Source organism: Lynx rufus, unplaced genomic scaffold (assembly GCF_022079265.1).
Source record: "Lynx rufus isolate CCGP_SWC_20201006 ecotype Redwood Valley unplaced genomic scaffold, mLynRuf1.p SCAF_5, whole genome shotgun sequence".
NCBI classification, from domain to species: Eukaryota; Metazoa; Chordata; class Mammalia; order Carnivora; family Felidae; genus Lynx; species Lynx rufus.
The window spans coordinates 81,962,689-81,989,324 of NW_025814867.1; the positions used below are offsets into that span (position 1 = coordinate 81,962,689).

General features: G+C 36.2%; 2 protein-coding genes across 3 annotated transcripts in view; one reads left to right on the forward strand and one right to left on the reverse strand.

Moving 5' to 3' along the window:
* Positions 1-1,084: 1,084 nt before the first annotated feature.
* UTS2B (urotensin 2B) lies at positions 1,085-11,082 on the reverse strand. The gene is made up of 5 exons (XM_047100426.1): positions 10,980-11,082; positions 6,394-6,492; positions 5,200-5,237; positions 3,828-3,921; positions 1,085-1,140 (listed from the first exon to the last, which is right to left on the reverse strand). Exons 1-5 carry the CDS (start codon positions 11,080-11,082, stop codon positions 1,085-1,087), a joined length of 390 nt encoding a protein of 129 aa, XP_046956382.1.
* Positions 11,083-20,078: 8,996 nt separating this feature from the next.
* The window catches only part of CCDC50 (coiled-coil domain containing 50), an 81,987-nt gene continuing 75,429 nt past the window's right edge, over positions 20,079-26,636 (forward strand). For both annotated transcript variants that reach the window (XM_047098803.1, XM_047098801.1), the window contains exon 1: positions 20,079-20,193. In XM_047098803.1, coding sequence (XP_046954759.1) covers positions 20,094-20,193 — 100 coding nt within the window. In that variant the 5' untranslated portion in view covers positions 20,079-20,093. The remainder of the gene's footprint in view (positions 20,194-26,636) is intronic.

Below are 26,636 nucleotides of genomic sequence, written 5' to 3' on the forward strand. Positions count from 1 at the left end.
TCCTGTCCCACTACAGGGACACATAGTGTGGATACAGAGTAAAGGAAAGTGACCAACATACACAAGGCTTCGTGTAAATAAAAAAAATATTAAAGCAAGTTACGTCACTGGGATAGTAAGGTTACTTTGCTAGTGTAGTTTGCTTAATTCATCCCCAAATGCAATGTGACAGCAAATACAAAGGGAATAAAGAGTTCAGAAATACAAGCTCTCAAAATGTTGAAAGGGTTAACTTCCTCTAGATCCAAAACACTATAAAATGAGATTTAAAATTACTCCAAGTGACAGAGGCTCCATAAATAACAATTTGAATAAAGAAGTCAGAGTGAGTGCTTAGTCTTTAAGGCATGTTCCAGATACTTGCTTTTTTTTTTATTTAAATGTTTATTTATTTTTGAGAGAGAGAAAGACAGACCAGGAGTGGGCGAAGGCAGAGAGAAAGGGAGACACAGAATCCGAAGCAGCCCCTAGGCTCTGAGCTGTCAGCACAGAGCCTGCACGAGGCTTGAACCCACGAACCATGAGATCATGACCTGAGCCCAAGTCGGATGCTTAACTGACTGAGCCACCCAGGTGCCCATGTTCCACATACTTTCAAGACAACTGCTACTAAATTGGGGGTGAGAAGGCAGAATAATTAAAATTGTTTCTTCAAAAGCATTTGCATGTAGCAAGCAGATGAGAAGCTTTCTAAATTTTTGAAAGGACATCATAAACCCTAAAATAAAAATATCTTTGATATTTTAAGACAAAATAAACCTCAGACCTCCAACTTTGCAAGAGTGGGATGAGACCCAAGAAAACTGTACCATCCCAGAGAAGAGAATATTCCCCAAGGAACACATAAGATGTATCCAGGGATGAAAATGAAAAAGCAAAAATCTCAGACAGTGTAGCCACCAGAAATGTTACAATAGGCAAATGACTCCTCCTAGATACTAAAGGCTCCAATCAAGACACCTTTTTCCATCCCCAGGGTAGGAGACTTTTATAATATTTGCCCAGTGGGGTTTCAGAATTCCTGGAGGGTAGCATTCTGTGTATCTCTTGTTTGTTTCCTTTATGGATGGATTTCTGATTGTGGTTATCCTGTCCCTGTTCCTCTGCCAATTATTGGAATTGTCCTTTTAGCCAACAGGTCTGTGAATGAAGAGGAAGAAGCCACACTGTATCTAATGAAGACTAGTAAGTATCTCCTGGAAAGCCTGTTCTTTGTTCTGGGTTCAGTCAGTGAAAGAGATCTGGGATTGTCTCTAATGGGAATGGGATAAATATAGTCTATGTGGTTAAGAAGAGATGAAAGGACTGACTGTAGTAGAGGCAGTGGTCCCCAGGTATTATATGTACTTCCTAAAATGTATCAGCCTATCTTGCCAGTATTTTGGTGGCAGCCCACATGACTAATTCTAGCCAGTGGACTTCAGAAGTGACACTTCTCACTGAACCAAGTTCTGAACTGAGGCAGTTTAGACCTGGGATGTGTCCTCTATTCCTTTCCTATGTCTTGGCAATATTAGAGGCAGTCAAGCTATAACAACCTTTCAAATGATATAGTCAGAAAATCAAAGAGGGTTATACTACATATATTGGACTTTATTATATGATAGTCCTCTGAGATTTGGATTAAAACTGGTAACACATCATAGCCTAAGCTACGCTAATTATGAGAAGGCCCAACAAATCTCTATTTCAACCCTCTACACTACCAAACTTTCTCCTCTTCCAGCTATCTCTGGTTCAATAAGTAGAATTTGCCCTCTTTTTCCTAGTTGCTTGGAACAAAATCTTTGGAGTCACTCTTGACACCTTCCGTCATTTTTTAATACAACCTATGTGTAATCCTACAAGGAATTTTGTTGGCTTTTTTGCTGAAAATATAGCCAAAGAATAAGACCCCTCCTTATCAATTCACTATTGCCAAACCTAATCCAAGCTGCTACCACTAAATTATTTTTATTAAAGTTTTCTCTGCTTCTACCTTTGCCCATCTTTTGCAGTGTGTTCTCCACAAAGCATCAAGAGTGGTTGTACTAAAAATTATCTCGTATCACTCTTGAGCTCAAACTTTCCAGTGATGTCCCACATGATACCTAGTAAAAGCCAAAGTCCTTAAAACTCCGGAAGGTTCTACTACCATCTCCTTCAGGTTCACTGGCTGAGTCAACTTAGCAGGGGGATTATTTTCAGCATATAATTTAATGCCTCTGAGATGTAATTTCCTCATCTATAAAATAGGCATAGTAATAGCTACCTGATGTTTATGAAGAGAATAAAATAATAATCATAGCATTGATCAAAACCATAAAAAACAAGTTAAGTTTACATAGTACTTACTATTTGCTAGGCATTATTCTAAATTCCTTTCATATATTACTCATCAAGTCCTCCCAACAATCTCATAAAGATACTTAGGATTATAATTTGCATTTGGGGGCAAAGAAAATAAGGCACAGGAAGTTAGATAATTGCACAAGTTCAAGCAGGTAGAAAATGTCAATATTAACTTGAACCCAGGCAGTGTAGCTCTAGTGCTTATGTATTAACCACAATATTTTGAGATATGAAAATATAAAATATAATATGCTAAGTGTTTAAATAATACCAGTGTCTCCTTTTCCCCCTTAGTAGCAATTGTGACATAGGTTTATGTACAAGTTAAAGACAAATCTGGGAAGAGAGACAAGTGTAAATAAAACAAGTTTTAGGAAGGCTCACATCACTCTATGAATGGAAAAACATACATACAAGTTTTTCAAATATAAGAACTAATTCAGCAAGAAACAAGAATTTCCCAAGAAATATTATAAATAGTAAGAGGGCTCCAAAAGACAAATCCTTGAACCAAATCCTTGAATCAAGCCTTGAACCAAACATTAGAGCAATGACTTGAATAAAGATGTTCCAAAATTCTGGATTAACTTGAAACTTGATTGTTCCCTTTTGTGATTCTCCTATCTCCAGTGTTTAAGCAAAACAGCAAAGGTAAGTCACAATTTTAAACAATAAGGGCCTATTTTACTTAAACCTAGAACATATGACACACTGCTATAAACACCACAGAACTCAGATACATTCATATGGGAACGTTTTCACTGGAATCTTTTTAAAAAATATGAGCCTCAGAGGTGCCTGGGTGGCTCAGTAGGAGAAGTGTCTGACTTCGGCTTAGGTCATGATCTCATCGTCTGTGAGTTTGAGCCCCATATCAGGCTCTGCACTGCTAGTGCTGAGAATCCAGATTTTATCTCAAGATCATTTCAGCTTTAGTTTTGGTTTGGTTTTCTTTTCTTTCTTGTTTTTTTTTTTTTTTTCCCAAGTGGAATTTGACTATTTGGGATTCTCACTCTCTCCTCTCTCTCTTCCCCTCCCCCACTCTTGCTTTCCCTCTCTCAAAATAAATAAACTTAAAAAATAAAATAAAATAAAATAAAATAAAATAAAATAGGGGCGCCTGGGTGTCTCAGTTAGTTAAGAACCCAACTTCAGCTCAGGTCATGATCTACAGTTCATGGGTTCAAGTTCTGTGTAGGACTCTGTCCTGACAGCTCAGAACCTGGAGCCTGCTTTAGAGTCTGTGTCTCCCTCTCTCTCGGCCCCTTCCCCCACTCCTGTTCTCTCTCTCTCTCTCTCTCTCTCTCCCTCTCTCAAAAATAAATAAACATTAAATTTGTTTAAAAAATAAGTAAAATAAAAAATAAAGATATGAGCCTTGATCTTGAGCACCACCATAGGATTAAGAAATATCAAGTTACTCTCTTTCTTCTTAGTAATAATTGCAAAACTAATCTTTCAGATGTCAATTTTAAAAATTTGAAATGAAAATTTACCTCGCTTATTGGGATGGGAAGAAGATAGACCACCTATAGCATAGGATATCTCCGAATCTTTGGCCTCTGCAAGCTGCTTTTTTAGATTTTCCAGCTGTTAAAAATCAAACATAAAAATTATTCATCTTTAATTAGAATGATGCTATTTTCTGTTGAAGAAGAGAAAGTATTTGAATAAAACAGGGAAAAAAGTAGGAGAAACAGAAGAAAGGGGGAAAGGAGAAACAAGGAATTGAAAAGGAGAAAAAGTAATGAAGAAAGTAAACAAAAAGAAACAGGAAAAGTACAAGGAAACTAGTATTTAGAGACTGACTGAGAAAGGTACATGACTCAACAGGACATGAGGAAAAAACAGGTTTATGGTTAAGGAAGTCCACTCTGGGTGTTAATTAATGGGGAGCCTGGAAACACAGCCTGTGTTCCTGGACTCGATTTCATGTCACCTATAATGAGCAATGCTTTTCAAGGAGCTCCACAGAGTTATGTAAATGTTTGGATTTCCTGAAATATTTCTCCTTTCCAGCAGGAAGGGAGAAGTATTTTGAGGCCTTAGGGTTTTTACCCAGAATTCAACCCATGTTCATTTTTAGCAAGCTTTCTGATTGTCTACACCCCGAAGATCTAACTCTACCAAAGTAGAGTTCAGCCTGGCTACTGAGGGTGTCCATGTCTGACCCGCCTAGAATGATGGGACACAATTCTCTCTCCCAAAGAGCCACATGGTTTGCATAATAATGGATTTGCATGCATGTTTGTGAAAAAGTTTTGAAATCATTGAATCTGGTGATTTTCACATTTTCTTTACAGCATGTCAAGGAGTTGGGGAAAAGGCTGCTAAGGGTCTCTCTCCCTCTCAGGAGGCTGAGAGCGGGTTCAAAGAGGTGACCCTTCAGGCGCCCAACCAGGTGCTTTAAACAGAACAGCTCCACCTTCGTATGCAACCGAATGAATTGGGTATGAGACCGTATCCAATTTATTTGGGAAAAAATATTTCCACTTTTAAAAATAATAATACATTTTGAAAATCACCAATCTAGGTATAGCCTCCTATTTTATAGATGAGGATATTTAGATCCAGAGAATTTTAATTTGTTTCTGGTCTCATAACAATTGGAAAGCTGGGACGAGAATCCAGATTTTATCTCAAGATCATTTCAGCTTTAGTTTTGTTTTGGTTTTCTTTTCTTTCTTGTTTTTTTTTTTCCCCAAGTGGAATTTGACTATTTTTTTTCCTAATGAATTACTTTACTTTTTCTCTAGCAGGAATAAAAAAAATTTACGGTATCATACCAATAATTTTTCAAACTGTGCCCAAAGATAAATGCCTTCTAATTATTATTAAAATTGAAACGTAAGTATTTCACACTCTCACCTGGTTAAGTTCTTCCAATTTGCCAGTCAGTTCTGTATCTGCAAGACACATTCGTTACATGAAAACTTTCATGGCAAATAACAGATTCATCCCGATTCACACATTCAGGATCTTATGTGGAAGGCAAAGGTCTTTTCCATAAGATTTGAGACCACCCACCATCCCTAATATAAGACCCAAATATTTTCTCAATGCCTGACATATTGAATTGCAACCAGTTATGTCATGAGAAAATACCTGATTTCTTGTAATAAGCACAAAGCTTTCTAAAACAGACCATAGTTCTAACAAGGACTATTATTTAGAAGTAAATTATTCTACTAACATGAGGAAATTTTATGAAACAATGGTAAGTGAAAAAAGGTGGGACACAAACATCTATACAATTCATTCATGAAAGAAATTCCCAGAATATTGATATTAGCTCTCTCTGGGTTTTACAGTTTGAGTATGAATTTTTCTTTTTTATAATTTCATACATTTTCTTCAATGAGAATATCTTATTTCTAATTTTAAAACCCTGTATTTTTAAAGTATTCATTAAGATGTTGTTATAGTCAGCACATTGTCCCATGACTAGATTTTTTTTTTTTTTTTAGAGGATCAGATGTTTTTGGAGAGTGTAACACATTGACATATTCTCACATTTTCTCTTAGGCTAGACTTGCTAAGTTTCTGACAGTATTTGTCATTTCTTGGAGAAAACTCTAATGCATAATTGTAAATTAGATTCTGCTGATCTTCAAAGAAAAAAATGTCAGTCGGTGTGCCTAAATTTCCCAGTGGTCTCTACTCCAATTGTTTCCCACATGGAGAGAATTTCATTGCAAATGTGCTAACTTAACTGCCATTAAAATGCAGTTAATTTGTGAAATTTCTAATGAAAACCTGGGAACAGATTTGAAGCATTTAGTAAAAGAAAATATTAACTGTATGAGTGAGGAGTTGCAGAGATGAGAATATGACTAAAGATAACTATTTTGTAAATAGATGGTTACTGATCCCATTAGGACCCTCTAATTGAAGAAAATAGGATTTTAATATTTTTTAATAATTCCATTGCTTTATCATGAATATGAAATAATAAGACACACTTAAGCTGTCAGTGCAGCATGAAAAGGAGTAGTTATTACTTTACTACAAATTAACATTGAGAAAGAACAGGTCAGAAGACAGAATAAATTCCTAACTTACCAATGCTAGAAGGTCTTTGGAAATCAAAATTTTTATTCAGTAGAGCCAGCAATAGTTCTTCGTGGTTTGCATCTTCTTTATCTGGAAACAATGCATTTCCTGTAATAATCATCCCAATGTAATGAAGCCTCCATTTTCGATCTGTGTCACCGAAAGCACTTTTAATTAAATACATTTTATAGCTAACTATCAATGCATATACCCACCAAAAAAAGCGCTGTGGACAAAGGTGTGTAACCCAAAAAGAGGGGCTGTTTCAAAAATCATTGAATGTATAGGAGCAAAGAGAGATTATGAGAGAGGGAAAGAGAAGAGGACAGACAGTATGTCTGAAAGGTGACACCCTAAAATTTACCTGCTAAATTTGGGTAGTAGGTAAATTTGGGTAGTAGAATCGCAGGTAAATTTCTTATTTTTTATCTGTGTTGTTGAAATTTTCTACTCTTATGTTTAATATGAAAAATATAAAAGTTATTTTTTTAAGTTTATTTATTTATTTTGAGAGAAAGAGGAAGAAAGAGAGGGCAGGGGAGGGGCAGAGAGAGACAGAAAGAGAATCCCAAGCAGGCTCCATGCTGTCAGTGCAGAGTCTGATGGGGGCTTGAACTCACAAACCGTGAGATCATGACCTGAGCTGAGATCACGAGTTGGATCCTTAACCAACTGAGCCACCCAGGTGCCCCAAAATTTTTTTAAAGAAAAAAATAAACAATATTTGATTTTAAGATTCTATGTGCTATGCACATTTAAATATGAGCCATTTTGTGTTCTGGAGATTGCCTTTAAGCCAGTCAGGGAAATCTTATGGGAAAGGTGATATGAAGTGTCCTTTCTCCATATTGACATCTTTCCATCTTTGCCAATTTACCTCCCAGCCCATTCATTGATCAGATGCTCAACTCTTTCAACACATTAAAAGCAAAATATCACCCAATTTTTTGTAAATATTTTTATTCTGGAGTAGAAATCAGGATAATAACCTTTACTCAAGCTATAAGACATGAAGACTCAACAAGATATCTACCAACAAGTAATGCAATTGAAGTAACAACTAGTATATTACAAACAAAATGAACTTTTGTGATGTGGCCTGAAAAGCCAAACTTCTATCCAGAACTTCTGTGGGATCATGCTCCCCATTTGCTAGCTCCTCATTCTAGCTGACAGCTTGAACAGAAGCTAGATTCATTGAGTCTGAAGTTTAGAAGTGAGAATATTGTGGTTTTAGCTACAGAAATGGCCCGTAATTTAACTCTATTATTCTGTTTAATCATCTGTCTTTCTTGTGTGTACAAAATGTTAATTGATTAACTCAAACAATTAAGAGGTTAATAAAACGAATGAGAGAGACTTGATGAGGAAGCAAATGGATGACGTGAGACAGGTGACAGCATCATTTCTACACTGACCAAACATAGTTTATGGATGCTCAGCTCTTCAATTTCCTTTACTTCATAAACATAGAAATTATCTGTAACATTTTTTTCTACTGATTAATTAAAACATTAATACAGTATCAATGGAAATTTGTTTAACATCAATTATATGAAGACCCTCAGAGATAGTTTAGTTTAAGATGTGACCATGCAATAACGTCATTGTTATTACAGTTGTTCATCAAAATGTTAAATTACAATCTACAATCTTTAAAATAGTTTTCTTAGAAAAAGAAATAGGGTACATATTATAGCCAGATGACAATGACTACTTATTTTAGAACTGTGATAAGAGAAACCAATTCATTGCCTTAAACTTAGAGAATGTATAAAACCAGGAGGAGGTAACAAGGAAAGTGTAGAGCTGAAGCTTTTAGGAACTTAATTACTAATCCACTTCTGCATATTTAAGTGGGAAATTTTTCACAAAAGAAATTGAATCAATTTGCCTCTCTTTACTACTTTTGTTTCCAGTGGTTACACTTGCATAACTCTCCTCAGAAATTCTTGTCAGTACCTTTAAAGACAACCATGGTTTACAGGAATCCCTGAAGAAAAAATTTTTTCAAGAAATTTTTTAAAAATATTTTTATATTTCTAAAGTTAAGATATTGTCTTAGAAATATAATTGAAAATAAGTCTTTTTTCTTTTTTTCATTTTTAGTTTTAAAACAGATACAGCTTTAAAAGAAAACAATTACACATACTTTTAATATGCTTTTGTCTTTGAACTAAAAGTTAGTATGACAAGGGAAATGCTTGAATAAAAAATACCTGAGTGTAGGTGAACCCTTAGCACAAAGGATGACAAAGTTATCCAGACATGACAGAGTGAAGGCTTTTGCAAATACACAGATAATACTGGTTCATTGCTACTTAAGATACTGAATTTTTTTAATTTTTTTAATATTTATTCATTTTTGAGAGACAGAGAGAGAGCATGAGCGGGGGAACGGCAAAGAGAGAGGGAGACACAGAATCCAAAAATGGCTCCAGGCTCAGAGCTGTCAACACAGAGCCCAATGCAGGGCTGGAACTCATGAACCATGAGATCAAGACCTGACCCGAAGTTGGGTGCTTCAACGACTGAGCCACCCAGGCACCCTTTAAAGATACTGAATCTTAAAGGTTTCATTGTCTCCTCACTTTTCACTCAAATTTGAAGCTTCTCACTACATATAGACAAGAAATTTTACCAGAAAGAAATCTGGAAATCCCCAAAATGATAAAATACAAAACAATTAATAAATTTTCCAGTATTCTTGGTCTTGATATTCACTCTTCATCATTTTGTGGTAGGTAGTTTGCCCCATGTCAGGTTTATCCATTGAACCATGCATTTCTATAGCTCCAACCAAATGACAGCTGGCAGATTGTGTCATTTGTCTTGGACATTGTCTAACACAGAAAGAGCGGGATGGTAACCCCCCAAAATGCTTATTTGAACAATGTGTTCAAGGACATAAGTCAAACCTTTGGCTGCTTTGAAATACGTGTATATGGAGAGAGACTCTAATCATAGACAATTTAGATCAGAAAATAACCCTACTAGTAACGTAATCTTCTCTGTTTATATACAATAAAATAAATCCAAGGGAGTACCAGAGAGAAAAACCTTTCCAATATGCTGCCAGTGATATATGCATATCACTGTGTGGTATTCTGGGGTCAGAGGTGTTATTTAGCTTTAACCTAGCAAAATACTTTAGAGTTTGATTTTTCTGTATTCCACATCCACATGAAATCAGAAGTTACATTTACCACCAACATCCTAATTTTGCAAAGTCCTCAGTGAATGGTCTCATTTTTCCTCATTTACATTGTGTTAAGAACATTGAAAATACCATCATTTCACAGGAAGAACAAAGGATGCCTATCATGTGCAATGATTTTGATTGGCCAAAGACTAAATGTGAGCTATGGATAAAATCCAGACTCTTTTGATTCCCAACCTTATATCTAGGTCTCTAAGACAACTTATTTTTCATGGGAAAATCCCAATAAATAAATAACAAGGATTTGTGCAATTTTATTTTCACTGCCAAAAGAACTGCTCTCTCATTGACTTTTAAAACCACATTGGAAGCAACATGGTCTAGTAAAATTGAATTTGATCCCAAAGGGAGAAACTTGATCCCTCTTCTCAACCAAGTATCATGTAAATAAAATGTATTCTATCCTGTTTTGGTTCCCCTATGTAAGACAAAGTTAAAGGCTCTTTCCTTCCCAGCAAGGAGTTCAGTTAGACGATAGATAACCTCAAAATTTCAAGCTGGAAGGAAAATTAGAGAGCACTATTTTAAATTACTATTTTCCAAACATAAAGAAATATATAAAAGTTTCAAGGAGGTTGTTTGCCTAATAAATCGGCATTACATTTAGCCCTACTGATTCTCAGATGAAGAGCTATTTCCAGTACAAAATGCATTGAAAATTTTAAAGAAAGGTCAATACAAGTTACAATATTACAAGAGCAAAAATTTATTTTCTCCAACTTTCTCATGGTACAAATTTTAGATGTCATAGATTAAATTATTTCATTTAATGTAAGTACTCTATGTTAGAAATCTGATAAATACAGTCAATGCATAATGTGGATTTAGCATTGTCTTCCTGAAAATACTATGTAGATTTCCCCATGCATTATTATTTCCAAATCTCTGCAAACACAAATTTCCATCCTAATGTGTTTTTATCTAAGTCATTCTCCTTTCATTAGTAACTTACTTATAATCTCATAGGTTAAAAATATTATTTTGCTTTCCCCAGATACACTTTAAAATATGCACATATTAAAAAATAAAATAAAATATGTACATATTAGGTAATTGATTGTATTACTACTTACACATTCACTATCTTTGGTCATAGAACAGAAGTGAGAAAAAAGGTGCCCCATGATTAGATAAAAAATTAGGTGTAGTCAAAATAAATTTAGTACAATGTTGGTTAAAATTAATTTACTTGAGAAGAACAGCATCACGGATTACATGTAATTTAAAACAGCAACTTCTGAAAAGATGTTTGATGATTAATAATACTAATGCCTTAACATATTATTTTGATAATGGCAGAGAAATCAAGGCAATGCAAACAGAAAGATAAGGATTATTTACCCATCTGTAGGATTTTAGATTCATGTGTACATACCTTGGGTAAGATATGGCCGTCCATGCACCAATTCGAAAAATATCATTACAGATAACAAAGTTAGGAGCCCAAAGCAAAGAGTGGTTGAAAGGATCTTGTTCATGTTAAAAAAATCTTCTTTGTGCTAGCAGAGAAACTGACTATCCAGGTCAAGATGAATACTTCAGTGGCTCTGGAATGCTGCAGAGATCACTTTTAAAAGGTGGCAAGTGTGCTTCAACTACAGATGATCTGGACAAAGAAAAAAACTTATAAAATGTAATGCATTCTGTCAACATGATTCACTACTTGGAGAAGTGACAGGTTTGCTACTCAGTCAATGACAGGAAGAACCCAATCGATATATCTCATACCTGCCCATTTCACTAAAAGCAGGCATTCCTATGCATGCCCACGCACTTCAGACACAGGCACAAGCATAGAGCGAAAATTGGCAATTGAACCTGTTGGTTCAATTTTCATAACAATCAAATGGGAACAATGCCTTTCATTTGACCAAATTAGAGCCCCCCTACCCCTCCTTCCCCCCCCCCCCCACCCCAGGTCTCCCTGATAGCCCATGTTATTTGCAACCATCACTTCATTTTTAACCAACCAAATAGATTTGAGTTGGGAAGAGCTCAAATTGGAAATGAATCATAATGGGAACATTAATGTCTTACTGCACTAAAGAAGGATGGTTTCATTTTGCTGCAACCAGCACTTCTAAAGATTAAAGCTAAATCTAATTAATTCAAAGTTGGCAAATGTCCCGTCAATTACACTCTTTAATACTTGCTTTAATTGTAATGGTTTTCTTTTTAAGTCGAAGTCTTTCAGTACATCCACAATTCCAGTTTTATGGCTCCAAAGATGTGCTAATGACCTCTGGCCTTGACACTTACTTCTTCTGTCAGGAGAACTCTAGATGCATTAGCTCTAAAACTGACTCTGTTCCATGTGCACAAATGGCAGCATGAGATGATGTGAAAGAAGGGCAATGGCCCATCTTTTCACTAACCCATTGCCTTAATAAATTCCCTAAATAAAGTCTCAACTACTTAGTTTGATATTCAGCCTTGTTTTTCTTTCACAGGCTCATTTCCACTATATGTCTGGGCACCAGTCACAGTAAGTTTTCAATCCCTGAACACACCTGGCACTTCCTCACTTCAGAGTTTGCTGACAAATTTCTATCTACCTGCACTCCTTCATTCCACTGCCATTTTACCTGTTCATTCCTTAAGTATCCGATCAAATGCCACCAGCTCTATTCAGTCTTTTGGGTCTGTCTCTCTCTTTTGCTTTCAGACATAGATTTTGGTTTTTTGTTTGTTTTGTTTGTTTTGTTTTGTTTTGTTTTTACCTCCTTTGGACTTTCATAAGACTGCTTAGATATCTATCATCACTCGAAATCCATTCTTCATTTCATTACAGTTACGTGTTTTGTGTCTGCCTCCACTATTAAATTGTGACTACTTTGAGAGCAGTTATGGTCATAGATGTTTCTGTCCTGATTTGCAAATATTGGAGTGATTCAAAGGAAAAATAAGTGAAAACATATTTAATTTGTGAGTAAAGAGCAACTGAAATATATGGAGATTTAAAGGCAAAATTGGATAATGCTCTTAAACTTTATATCTAGGTATAAAGCTAACTGACAGAATACAATACTTGCAGCTCCTTAAGTTTCTATTCTCTCTTTAGCCTAAAAATTCAAGAACAATGTCTTTGAAACTTGATCCTTAAAGTTTTTCATACCATAGTGTTTCAAAACCTGTCATTCAAATATACCTTGATGCCATTTACCATTATTTATTTACTAGGTTATTTGGATTAGCTTTTTAAGCTCTAATTAAAAAAAAAAAAGTACATCAGTATAGAAAACATAAAATCAGTATTACTTAATGGACAAAAAAATATACAACTATGATGAAAAATAGTATAATTGCAAGAAATTATTACAGAAAAGAATAAAGAGGCACCTGCGAGGCTCAGTCAGTTAAGCATCCGACTCTTGGTTTCAGTTCAGGTCATGATCTCATGGTTCATGGGTTCAAGCCCATCAAGCTCTGTGCTGACAGTGTGGAGCCTGCTTGGGATTCTCTGTTTCCTTCTCTCCCTGCCTCTCTCTCTCTCTCTCTCTCTCTCTCCAAAAATAAATAAATAAATATTTTTTTAAAAAAAGAAAAGAGTAAAAAAATATACAATATACTGATAATAAACCTGATCATTCCTATATAATATATTGATAATAAATTTCATAATCCAAAATGAAGACCTGACAATAAATAACAAATGAAATGGCAAGTTAAATATGAGTCAATATTAAAGACATGTTCAGTTCATGGTTCCTTAATTTAAAAAAATGTTTTTAAATGTAAATAAAATTTTTGGATTTTTAAAAATTTTGATGTTAAACAGCAGGTCAAGGAACCCCAATTCCTATGGGGTTTGCCTACTTAAAAGAGGCAAATTAACTGCCTTCTCTGATAAGGTTAGGTACTGATGACTCATTTCTAAACAAAATGTTATGCATTACTTTTGTTCTACAAACATTTGTTTCGGGAAATCCAAGGCAATCTCCTGAATCTTCTGTCATATTTTAGCTGATGTTGGCAAAGTGATGAAAAATAAGTGCCTTATCCATGACCCTTCCATCTACTTTGGGGAAAAAGCTCACAAAGACCAAAATATTTTACTAATTTTTTTTCTTGATTATATATATATATATATAGTGTATAATCTAATTAATTGTTCAAATAAAAACAAATTTTCACTAGTGATTGTATTAAACAAATAAATGAAGTTAGATTATTTGTTTCTGGAGCTGTTAGTATATACACAATAATAATACATAACAAGGTTATTGTTGCCACTTACTGAGTAATCACCCCATGACAGGCCCTATTCTAAACATTTCACATATAGTATCTTATTTAATTCCTATATCAGTCCCTCAAAAATTATAAAGTTGTTTTGATTTTTCACCTTTTACAACAAAGGAAAAGTTACGGAGCCAAAAGGAAACCTAAATCCACTGCAGAGCCCCACTCTTAACCCACATTGTCTCTTGTCCTCAATTAGGAAAACAGAAATGTAAAATGATCGGTTGTTCCAATAAGAGAGATCCCAATTTTAAGGGACACTTACAGCACTTTGCTTCAAATTTTCAAGAGCAATTTTATTTTGATCAATTAGTCTGTATTTCAGTTATAGCTTCTAAATAACATTTCAATTCTGTCAGTGAAGACATTGTCGAATTATATTATAATTTATAGATAACTCTAAGAATCATTTACATCTTAACTATTTCTCATAATGAGTGACAGGAAAAGCACAGATAATCAAGGTCCATATGGTGACTCAAACACATTTGAATAATTACTTTCTGACTCTATTAAACAATTGGGCTTTTTTTTCCAGTAAGTAAAAAATTTAAGCAATTTTATTTAGACTTCCCTCTGACCCTGTGATTTCTTAGTAGAATTTTTTTAATGTTTTCTTTTTTTTTAACTTTTATTTATTTTTGAGAAACAGAGAGAGACAGAGCTCAAGCAAGGGAGGGGCAGAGAGTGAGGGAGACACAGAATCTGAAGAAGGCTCCAGGCTCCGAGCTGTCAGCACAGAGACTGACACAGAACTTGAACCCATGAACTGTAGATCATGACCTGAGTCAAAGTCATATGCTTAACCGACTATGCCACCCAGGAGCCCCTCTTAGTAGAATTTTTAACACGAAGTTAAATGAGTGGAAAAAAAGCAGCAGACAAAAAGGAGAAGGCAAAAGTAGAGGCTCTGGCATTCTGGAAAGAGTGTGCATGGATTTTTTTTTCATTTAAAGAGTTCAGAAAGTCTTTATTTTTTTCAGAATAAAGTAGAAATGTTTATTCAAATACCTTGGCAACTTTTAAAATTGTGTTGTCTTTTTATTACAATATTATTATTAACTTATTACCATTATTAATATATTATTCTTATTATAATAAATTACTTAGGATTATATAGTAAGAGTTCTTTATGTTGTGGATGTCAGTCCCTTATCCAATATATAATTTGCAAATATATTTCCTCTTTCTGTGGATTGTTTTTTCACTTTCTTGATAATGTCCTTTGAAGCACAGTTTTTATTTGGATAAAGCCCAGTTTGTTTATTTTTTCTGTGTGCATGTGTGTGTGTGTGTGTGTGCACGTGTGTGTATTTTTAGTATATTTAAGAAAATGTGGCCTAATCCAAAGTCATGAAGACTCATGCCCATGTTTTCTTTTAGAGTTTTATGGTTTTAGCTCTAAAATGTAGGCCTTTGGGGTGCCTGGGTGGCGCAGTCAGTTAAGCGTCCGACTTCAGCCAGGTCACGATCTCAAGCCTTGAGTTCGAGCCCCGCGTTGGGCTCTGGGCTGATGGCTCGGAGCCTGGAGCCTGTTTCCGATTCTGTGTCTCCCTCTCTCTCTGCCCCTCCCCCGTTCATGCTCTGTCTCTCTCTGTCCCAAAAATAAATAAAAAACGTTGAAAAAAAAATTTTTAAATGTAGGCCTTTGACCCCATTTTGCTTTAAATTTTGTATATGGTATGAGATAGGGGTTCAACTTTATTCTTTTATATATAGATACCTAGTTGTCCCAGCACCATTTGTTGATATGTGGTTTTATTTATCGTCTCTCAATTCTATTCTATTGATCGGTTTTTCTAACCTTAAATCACCACCATACTATCTTTTTTTTTGGTTAGATTTTATTTTTAAATAATCTCTACACCCAACGTGGGGCTCAAACTTACAACCCTGAGATCAAGAGTTGCATGCTTTAACCAACTGAGTCAGCCAGGTGCCCCCACATATTAGCTTGTTTAATGTAGCTTTGTAGTAAGTTTCGAAATGAAGAAGTGTGAGATTTCCAACTGTGTCCTTTTTCTGGACCTCTTTCATTTTCACATAAATTTTAGAATTAGCTTGCCAATTTCTGTAAAAAGGGCAATTGGGATTTTGATAAGAATTACATTGAATTGGTGGATCAATTTGAGAAATTTCACCATTTTTAAAATATTAAGTCTTCCATATGGTCTCTCTGTTGAGGTCTTTCATGTCTTTCAAAGCTGTCTTGTAGTTTTCAGGGAACACGTCTTACAGTAATTTTGTTCAATTTACTCCTAAATGTTTTCTCTTCTTGATGCTATAATAAATGGAATTGTTTTCTTAATTTAACTTTCACATTGTTCATTGCCAGGGTATGAAAATACAATTGATTTTTGTACGTTGATCTTGTTTCTTGAAACCTTCCTGACTTCATTTATTAGCTCTAACCTTTTGTTTGTTTTTGTTTTTGTTTTTTTTTAAGATTCCTTAGCATTTTCTATACAGAAGATCATGTCATCCATAAATATAGTTTTATTCTCTCCTGTCCACTCTAGGTTGCTTTTATTTCTTTTTTGTGTCAATCATTCTGGCTATAGCCTCCAGAGCAATGTTTAGTAGTAATGGTGAGAGTAGACCTACTTACCTTGTTCCTGATCTGAGGGAGGATGCAAGATTAAGGAAATTCCTTCAATTCCTAGCTTGTTGAATATTTTTATTATAAAAGGGTATTGGATTTTGTCAATTTTTTTTCCTCATTTATTGAGATGATCATGTGATTTTGTCCTTTATGCATGATGTATTGCACTGATTGACTTATAAGTTAAATAAACCTTGTATTTCTGGGATAAATCCCATTTGGTGTATGATCCTTAGTAAATGTTACTAGATTCAGTTTGCTAGTATTTTATTGAAAGCTTTTGCATCTGTATTTATATTTTTCTGTAATTTTCTTGTTATTTCATTGTCTAGCTTTGGTATCAGGATAATACTGGCATCATAGAATGAACTGATTCTCTCCTCTTTTATTTTTTGAAGAGTTTGTAAGGATTGGTATTTATTCTCCTTTAAATGTTTTGTAGAATTTAACAGCGAAATCATTTGGTTTTTGCCTTTTATTTGTGGGAAGTTATTGAAGTACTAATTCAATCTTATTTGTATAGGTCTATTCTACTTCTTGATTTTATTTTGGTAGTTTGTGTCTTCCTAGGAATTTGTCCATTTCATGTAGATAATCTAATTTTTGGCATATAATTGTTCATAGTATTCCTTTATACACCTTTAAAAATTTTTTTTAATGTTTATTATTTATTTTTGAGAGAGATAGAAAGACAGAGTACAAGCAGGAGAGGGGCAGAGAGAGAAGGAGACACAGAATCTAAAGCAGGTTCCAGGCTCCGAGCTGCCAGCACAGAGCCCAACGTGGGGCTCAAACCCATGAGCCATGAGATCATGACCTGAGCCAAAGTCAGACGCCCAACTGACTGAACCCCTCAGGCGCCCCATATACACCATTTTATTTCCATAGGTTTGCAGTAATATCCCCAAGCTGTTAAATGTGATTATTTATCTTTTAATATAGAAATAAAACATTGAGATTTTGTCACTTCTTTATTAAGAAGAACCATGAGATATAGAGACATCTCTGGCAGAATCCAGGGGAAAGTAATAGTAATAAAACATACACACCTAACATTGAACACCAGCAAGAAGTAACATCCAGAAAGGGCTTTAAACCAATAGACAGGCAAGGCAGTAGAAATTTCCAGACATAGATACACTGTGATATGGGAGCTTAATGTTTTTAAGTAGCACTTTTGATAACTGTTGAAAAGCATGGAAGGTGTCTGAGTAGAAGTAAATAGGGGACTAGATTCTGGTCAGACTGAGGACTTAAAATCAAGGGTCAAATATATGGTTCTTTCCTTGTAGCACATGATGCAAAACAAAACATCATTCAAAAATGTAAGTGAGATAAATCACTGGGCAAGAAATCATATAAAACACAGTCTATGGAAATAGAAAGAGAAAAAACTGGATTAAAAAATCCAGTGTAAGAAAAAAGATTCTCTAAGCCTATAAATGAAAGCAGTAGGAAACCAGACTCTTAGAATTGAGACCAGAGGAAGCAACTGTCAAGAAAAGGGTTTGGGCCTCAGTTTAAAAGGTAGACTCCTTGGCCATCAGGGGTCCTGGGCTATGACAAACGTCTCTAACCTCACCTTCTTCCTTCAGCTACCATGGAGATGGTAGTTGTAAAGATGGTTTATCAGTTGTAAAGTGGTCCATTGGCCACTATCATTTAAACAAACCTTTCTCTCTCTTATCTTAACAACAAATAAATTTTACTAGACTATTCACAACTTCCAACTACTTCCCTAGTAATCCCTAGTGTCTCTCTCCATCAAGGCCAAACTTCTGGAAATAATTTCCTTCCTCTGGTTCTTTCCCACATATTTACTTCAGCCTGTTTCAATCTTGCCTCTACCTTCCTGTTCCCAGCTCCACGAAATCGCCCTTTCCAAGAACATCATTGCTGCCAAACCCAAGAGCCGTTTCTGGATCTCCTCTCCCTATGTATCTTTTTCAGAATCTTCTTGGTTGACCACAGCCTTCTCATTGAAAAACTCCCTGGTTTTCTCTTTGCTAGTCATTCCTTTTCAGTTTCTTTTAACATTTCTTCCTCCTGTGACTTTTGAAAGATGAACTTTGTCAGGGTTTTGTTCTAGATTCTCTTTCCTTATCATGCTTCAATCTCTTCTATGAAATGCATAACTTTAATCACTACCTACATGCCCGTGACTCCAAAATGTATACCTCTCTCCTTACCTCTCTTTTGAGTACCATACCTGGATTTTTTACAAGGTTCTCAACCATGTCCAAAAGCAAACCCCTCATTTTCACTCCAACGTTTCATGTCTCTTCTAATGTTCACTAACTAAGCAGCATGGCGTTTACCCAGTTATTCATTCAAGAACCCCATTGCTCTCCCTTCCTCCCCATCTTTTTCAGCAAATTGCAAAATTCTGTCATTAAACCACTTAAGTATTTTTCATATCTTTCCATATCTGTCTTTATTGGCACCTCCCTAGACTAGGAAGCTATCATCTCATTCCTACACTACTAAAATACCATTAATACTAAGTCTTCTTGTACCACTCTTGCTCCCCTTTAATCCATTTCCCACAAAGCTTTTAATCTTTGGAAATGCAAATACCAGTCTGTAATATTCATACTTAAAACCTTTCAACCCTTTTTTGTTACACTTAGGATAAAAATTGAATGTCATGACATAGTCTATAAAGTCCTGCATTATCTGCCTTTACTTACACCTTCAATTTGTCCAGACTCATCTTTCCCTTACCATAGTTCAGCCACTATGATCTTTTAGTTCTTCAGAAATGTCAAGCTACTTTTGCTACAAGGACTTTGTACCTTCAGGGAGGCACACTTCCTTCTCCCCACTTACATACACACACACACATACACACACACACTCCATTTTAAGCCTCAGTTAAAATTGTCACTTCCTCAGAAAAATCTCTCTGATTTTTCCCCACTAGGTAGTTCTGCCTGTCTTGGCCTTTCACTGTATATTTCCTGACTAGGCCATGTTTCAACTCTAAAAAAATTACTATGTATGTTTTTGTGCAGTCTGTCCTTATTGCCATGTTCATAACCATATCCTCAGCAACCACAAGAGGTCTGGGTACATAAAAATCCCCAGAAAAATATCTAATGATTAAACAAATGAATAAGTAAGTAGAATAAGAGTCCGTTTGTAGTTCTGTTTGTGCTTGGGTGCCTCCCATTAGTTTGACTACTTCAAATCAACCTACTAAAGGAAAGAAGGCTCCTGACTATTCTAGACACAGAACATTTCAAGGAAGATGGAAGGACAAAATGTTTCCAAAACAAGGCAGGGCTGAGATTTCCAAAATCAGAGTCTCAGTGCTCAGAGGAAAAGAGGGCAAAAGAGGGCAAAGACTGTCATACTTTTGTTGTTGTTGTTTTTCTCCCAAATAGAGGAAGTAGGTGGCATTGAGCAAGTGAGGTGAAGGGGAACCAAACATGACTTTGATTTAATAGGCAAGTTAACTCATATGTGAACACCTCAATGTTTGTATAGGTCATGCAATGAAGTAATGATGCTTGCTATGCTTGAGAAAGAAAGTCAATATCTATGAGAAAGAACAGAGTTGAAGCCAAGAGATGTCAGAAAAGGAAACTGTCAGGCATCCTGAAGATTCATTTAAGATCTGAATCAAGGCTATTCCAGAGGAGGATGGGAAAAAAGAAGATTTTTCTAGGAGAATCTCTTCAAATGTATCTTCTGTGCCTTTTCTCCTTGTGTGTGACTCTTGGATTTGAACTGCAGATTGAAGGTTTGTCCCTTAGTAGCATCTAACTCATAAAGGTATACATCTGTGTTTGGCCACGTTCCTGACTTTACTCTTGTTAGGAACTAATCTTGGGTTTCCTGTTTGCTCCTCGCTGTCCCTGATTTCAGCTTTCTCCTTTCTCATACTCTGAGAGCTGGTTAGAGCTTGCCTCACTATGTAGTGGAGATAGGAGAATACTTTCAAAAGACCATTCTTTTGTTCACACAATTCCCATTGTCTAGAAGATACTTATCCTTCATTATTCTACTTGGGAAACTCATTAAAAAAGAAAAAGTCGGAGGCCCAAGATTATATTTTCCAATTAAGAATTCCTCCATCTTCTTAGGGCAGAATTAATTGCTTCTTCTTCTGTATACTGAAAGCATAATATAACTTGCATTATGTCACTTATTGCATTCTGTTTGTTACTAAGTAGGTCTGTGTGTCTAGAGTCTCTCTCTAAATCTGAGTTGCTTGAGCATCGGGATAATAATTCCTTTATTGCTCCTTGTAACATATACCTTCTAGCTTGTGGTAGGGGTTAAATGAAAAAAAATAGATGGAAATATTTAGCATGGGTCCTGGAACACAGTTTGTGATTGCAAATGCAAATGCATTGCAAATGCTGATTAAAAGGAATAGTAATTCCACCATTGATTATCCTAATTTAAATAGTCTCTACCAAGAAAATTAATTTTAAGAAAACATTATCATAATAATGCATATAAGGAAATATTTACATTGACATCTAGCCAGGCAAAATGTTCTTTGGTCACCTAGTTAAAAAAAAAAAAGTTGACACCTTCTGCCTCTCAATGTAACATTGGTACTTCCAAGCTCTGGGCTTCAGGCTCTCATGTAAAATGTTGAGGTTAATTACATCCGTGATCTCTTCCCCTTGAATATTCTGTGGCAATATTCTGCTGAACACTTTCTCATAACCTATAGTTCTCTATTTATAGCATGTATAACCATCATTATTTTTTTAAGAAAAAAAAAGGTAATTCAAGATGATTTTTGTATATTTGCACACCCAACATAGTATCTAGCATGATAATAGATCTCACAAAAAATCCATTGATAAATTATGAAAAAGTCACTGCTTTAACTCAGAATGACTACTCTTTTTCCTCAGTAAATCTATTTTTTGTGTGCATTCGAGTGTATCACTTCCTTTTCTTTCATTTATAGTAGTGACTTCCTGCTTACCCACAATATATAACCTTTCTCTCCTGGATTGAGCCATCTCCTCTTTTTTTAGGTGAATTCCAGCAAGTCATTTTGGGTGGCCAAACATATTTATGAATTTACATAAACCTTAGTCAAACCAGCAGGAGAATTTGTCTCATTCTAGCTGATGGCCTGAACATTTGAATGGAAAACAACAAAGTAATTCAAACATCCTTGGCTTTGCATAATCCATTTTGCTCAGTCCTGGATGATTCACAATGCTACCTTACCCTCCACAAATTTCCTTTCATTTCTCACCACAATATATTTCAAGATTTCACTCTGAGAAACCTTCAATGTTATTAATACATTAAATAATGAATGAAGATAGATATTGAACAATTCACTTTTATTAACTAAATTCTTGGTGATATTAATACATTTACAGAACTTCAGTCCATAGAGCAGTGCTTTAGGGAGAAGATGCTATTATCATAATGAGATTTCTTCCTCTGACACAAACCATTAGGTGGAGTCAATATTTATGAAGCTTTTATCCTGACTTGTGTAATTTGTAACTCCTGCCTGGGTATGACTTTTCAGCTCAGTTGTTCTTAAGTCCATTAACTACTATAACAGGATGAACTCAGATTTATTGCCACTACTAGGAGCTTTGTGAAGAGGTGTGGGTTGAGAGGAAAAAAGAGTCCTTGGAAATCAGAGGACACAGAAACAATCAATTTGCTGGCTGCTGAGATTCAGCTCCATAGATAGTTTTAGTATAAGATACCTCCATCAGGCACAACTTACATCCCTTGAACAGATATCCATTCCCTGGAATTTAAGAGGGAAGAATTTAAGACAAGATTTGGATAGTAGTATCTAGGAACACATTCCTTAAAAATAAACAAGCAAACAAACAAACCTCACAGTTAATAACCAAGTACCTGTTTATCCCAAATATTATTACTGTCAGTGAGCTAAGTGATATGAGGGATACAGTCATTCAAGAAGCTGTGTTCCATAATGGAAAGGGCCCATCAATAAGATTCATAATACCTAAATTCAATCTATGATGCACTACTCATGAATGTCATGACAATTGGCGAGTCCCAATTTCTTTTTCTTTTTCCACATCCAGCATTCTTTTTAGTACTTCAGGCTGATGATACCTCTCAGTACTTCAGTGAGCAGTTGCCTATGGAGTATTATGTACATGACCTAGACTCACATCCAAGCCATTATAGTTCTAATTTTCACTGTAGCAAGACATAGACTAGGATGCACACACTTGTTTAGATGCAGGTTGGTACCAGATCCTTCACTGGAAAAGGATGTATTGAAGAAGAAAGACATGACTGATGGCTTTAAAAGGAAATCTAGGGGTGCCTGGGTGGCTCAGTTGGTTAAACATCCAACTTCAGCTCACATCATGATCTCACGGCTCATGGGTTTGAGCCCCATGTTGGGCTCTGTGCTGACAGTTCAGAACCTGGAGCCTGCTTTGGATTCTGTGTCTCCCTCTCTCTCTGCCCTTCTCCCATTATTATTCTCTAGTTGCCCACAGTGGTAACTTGTTTGATACCATACTGTTTTGGTTTTCTTTCTTCCCAGCCTCACTGGGTATGGTATCCTCACCAGATATCTTCTGATAAATCTGCCCCAATAAACTACTTGCATTTGAAACCTTGTCTCAAGGTATACCTCAGCAGAAATAAAGTTAAGAAAACCACTGACACAATGTGAATATAATATTTCACACTTCTTTTTAACCTCAATATAGAAATTTGCCAAACATACGGTATGTTTATCTCATTTATCTTTTCCCTCACTTACCTTGTAAGAAAAAGAACTACAATGCTTTCCAAACATAAAGAGTACAAGTTAACTTCAGAGATAAAATTAACCTACTCACTGATTTCACTGTTTGTAAATTAGACGTAATGATGATGGAACCCTAGCACATTTTACATTTTGCAAACTATCTATTTGTCATGTATTTTGTTAGTTTACATCTATTCTTGTTTTACCCCCAAAAAACTTAAGTCAGAAATATCAACAGCAACCAGTTTCCATATTAGCTTCAGAAATTGCCCAAAGCATCACAGAAATATTGATAATAATACAGAAGGTGTGCCTGGGGGTTCTTCAGCTGCTTGAGCACTGGTCTCCTCTGGTAAGGAGGGGAAATTTTCATGCTTGAGGTTGCTGCAGATTTCCTATTAACTAATTCCCTAAAGAAGCTCTGGTTCACCTCTGGAAGACCTTTCCTCCTCAGCACATGAGGGATGGGCTGCTGACAGGGAGCAGAGTGCACCCCACATAATTAAACGAAGGAGAGATTCCTAGGAATTACGTGACTAGAAAGAATCAGCTATCTCTGCTCCTCAGTTTAATTAGCTAATGAATGCCTGGACAGGCACTAAGTCACTTTACTGATGCAGAATTCTGTTCCTACCACTCTGTGTGAATACAGAATTAAATTCTTGGAACCTGAGCTTCCTTTGAATCCTTCGCTTGACTTTGAAGGTGCTCCATGGACTGGCCTCAACCTACTTCTACAGTCCCCTCACTGACTACAGTTCCATATGTCCTCCATGCTTTTTTTTTTTAAGTTTATTTCTTTATTTGGAGAGAGAGTGAGTGAGCATGAGCAGGGGAGGGGCAGAGAGAGAGGGAGAGAGAGAATCACAACCAGGCTCCATGCTTAGCACAGAGCTCGATTCAGGCTTGATCTCATGAACTGTGAGATCATGACCTGAGTTGAGATCAAAGGTCAAACGCTCAAAAGACAAAGCCACCCAGGTACCACACGCCATCCATATTTCTAATACACTGTGTTTTAGCTCAAGTTTTCAAAAAGAAACCCTGAGACAAAATTACATGCTGATGCTTTACTGGAGGTTACTAAAGGGTGGCAGAATATGCCACTTCATGATATTCCATTTTGACATAAGGATTATTTAGAGCTAAAAGACACTTGAAAAACAACAGGTGCAAGAGGGATGCTGTGACTCCTCCTCCTACCTGAAAGCAGGAGACAAAACCCTGAATGGAAGATATCCTTTGGATATCAGGAGAAAACAAACATTCTTATCACTGAGATAAATCTATAAAAACAAACCTTGTTAAACTAACACTTATCTTTCTGATCACTTCTCTACCCAATTAACTACCCTAAGCCCAAGCCCATCTGTGTTGTCATATTTTCACAATTTACCACTCTTTGCCCAATTCAGTGTAGATAAGCACTCAAATCTAACTGCTTCTTTGAGTCTTCATTTACTTATGAGGGCTGTCTGTCATGCAAAACTTATGTCAAATACATTTTTTGCTTTTCTCCTATTAATCTGTCTATGCTGATTACATCTCAGTCACAGTCAAAAACCCTGAGAGGGTTAGAGGTACCATTTTGCCTCCCCTACAGCACAAAGAATCACAAGATGAAAAAGAAAAGCAAGGCATGGAAAAAAGGAAACCAAACACAGGGTGATGTGTTTCTGTGCTTGCTATAGTTTCACCTGAAAACATGTGTTTAATTGCTGAGCCCTGCTGGATAAATCTAGACTGACATCAGGGAGTCACTGCACCTTAAAACAGTCCATAGTGATTTGGAAGGGCAAGGAGATTCTCTGTTGCCTCCATCTCATCTCTTGCATCTTTAGTCTACCCCATAGAGGGCTAACGCCCCTGCACTCACTCGCAGTTTCTATTATTTCCCTCTCTGCCCCAAGGCATCCAGTCGGGATGCTAGAACCTCCTCAACTTCATTGCACCAATAAGCCATTGCACTGGTCTATCCTTGCCCATTAGTATATTATGTAGGTTCTTCTTTTGTTTGTGTTGTGGTTGGATGAACAGAAAGAGTTGGGGACTCATCACCATGGTAATATCAAGAGCTATTGCTAAAATGTCTATGGCTTAGAATGAAAGCAAGTGCTAGGCCAGGGAGAGAAGCAGAGCTGAGCCACGTGGGTGTGTTCCAAGTGGCAGGGCAGCTGGCAATACAATACGGACCTAACTGTGGAACCCCCTCTTGTACAAGGCTACACTAAAAATGTGAAGCCTCTAAGTCACTTAATTAAAGGGTCTCAATAGTATTCCCAGTTGCTGTAAATGTTGGCTCTAAAATTCGGGGGGACCAACATGTACAATATTGTTTTCTCTTATGTAGAAGTTGCAAAGGGCAATATCAGATTTATTACTTTAAACCAGAGTTTCTCAATCTTGGTATTACTAAGATTTGGGGTTAGAGAATTCCCTAATTGTAAGGGGGCTTTCCTGTGCTTGGTAGGATGTTTAGTTGCTTCCTTTGCCTCTACCCACATCTGTTGTCACCCTGGCTTCAACCCTGGTTTATGGCCCATTTAATGCAACCCTCTCCCACCGATTTTTAAATACCAAAAAATGTCTCCAGACATTGCCAAATGTCTTTTGAAGGCAAAATCATTCCCAGTTAATACTCATTTCTTTTAGCCATGACTTAGTACGCCCCAGATCACCAGACCCTAAGAATATTACCCCTAAATGTTTGTGGGTTTTCTTTCCATTCTCTGACATATATGTCTTACCAGAGTATTGAGCACACTCATCACCTCTTGCTTATCAAACCAATCAGAATGATGCCATCTATAGACTTGACCACCGGGATATTCTGCAGAATGTGAGAATGATCACCATGGTCAGGATACCTGAGAATTGAGGTACAGCCGAGGGATATATTGCAAAAAAAAAAGTAGGACAGTAAACATAGCCATGAAAAGGCAAGCTGTATTTGAACCTCTCTGGTAAATGGATCACTAATTTTTAATAACACACCAAATGTCAGAGGCTGGTTAATGTGCTTCAATAAAGATAATGCATCTGCTATTGACAGTCAATTCTCAGTGGGCATCCCACATTTTTGCATATTGTGTGAGCAGAGGAACTGATTTTCTTCATTCTAGACTACCTTTCAAGGTATGTTTTATACCAAATAGCTTTGGAGGAGGAGGACAGAAAAAGCATCTCCTTTCAGAGCAAATGGTAGGTTCTAGTATAAGAAAAATAATATTTTCCATCAAGGCAAATAAAGGATAGTCTCACTTCCCACTATAAAAGATTCAAGATTACTAGGGTGCCTGGGTGGCTCAGTCGGTTAGGCATCCGACTTCGGCTCAGGTCATGATCTCAGAGTTTGTGAGTTCGAGCTCCGCACTGGGCTCTGTGCTGGAAGCTTAGAGCCTGGAGCCTGCTTCAAATTCTATGTCTCCCTCTCTGCTCCTCCCCTGCTCATG

Coding starts and splice junctions, on each gene's coding strand:
- UTS2B (XM_047100426.1), bottom strand. CDS start 11,082: ATGAACAAGATCCTTTCAACCACTCTTTGCTTTGGGCTCCTAACTTTG. Junction 5,238..6,393: donor CCAAAGACCTTCTAGCATTG/GTAAGTTAGGAA, acceptor TGTGTCTTGCAG/ATACAGAACTGACTGGCAAA. Junction 3,922..5,199: donor AATTGGAAGAACTTAACCAG/GTGAGAGTGTGA, acceptor GATTTTTAACAG/CTGGAAAATCTAAAAAAGCA.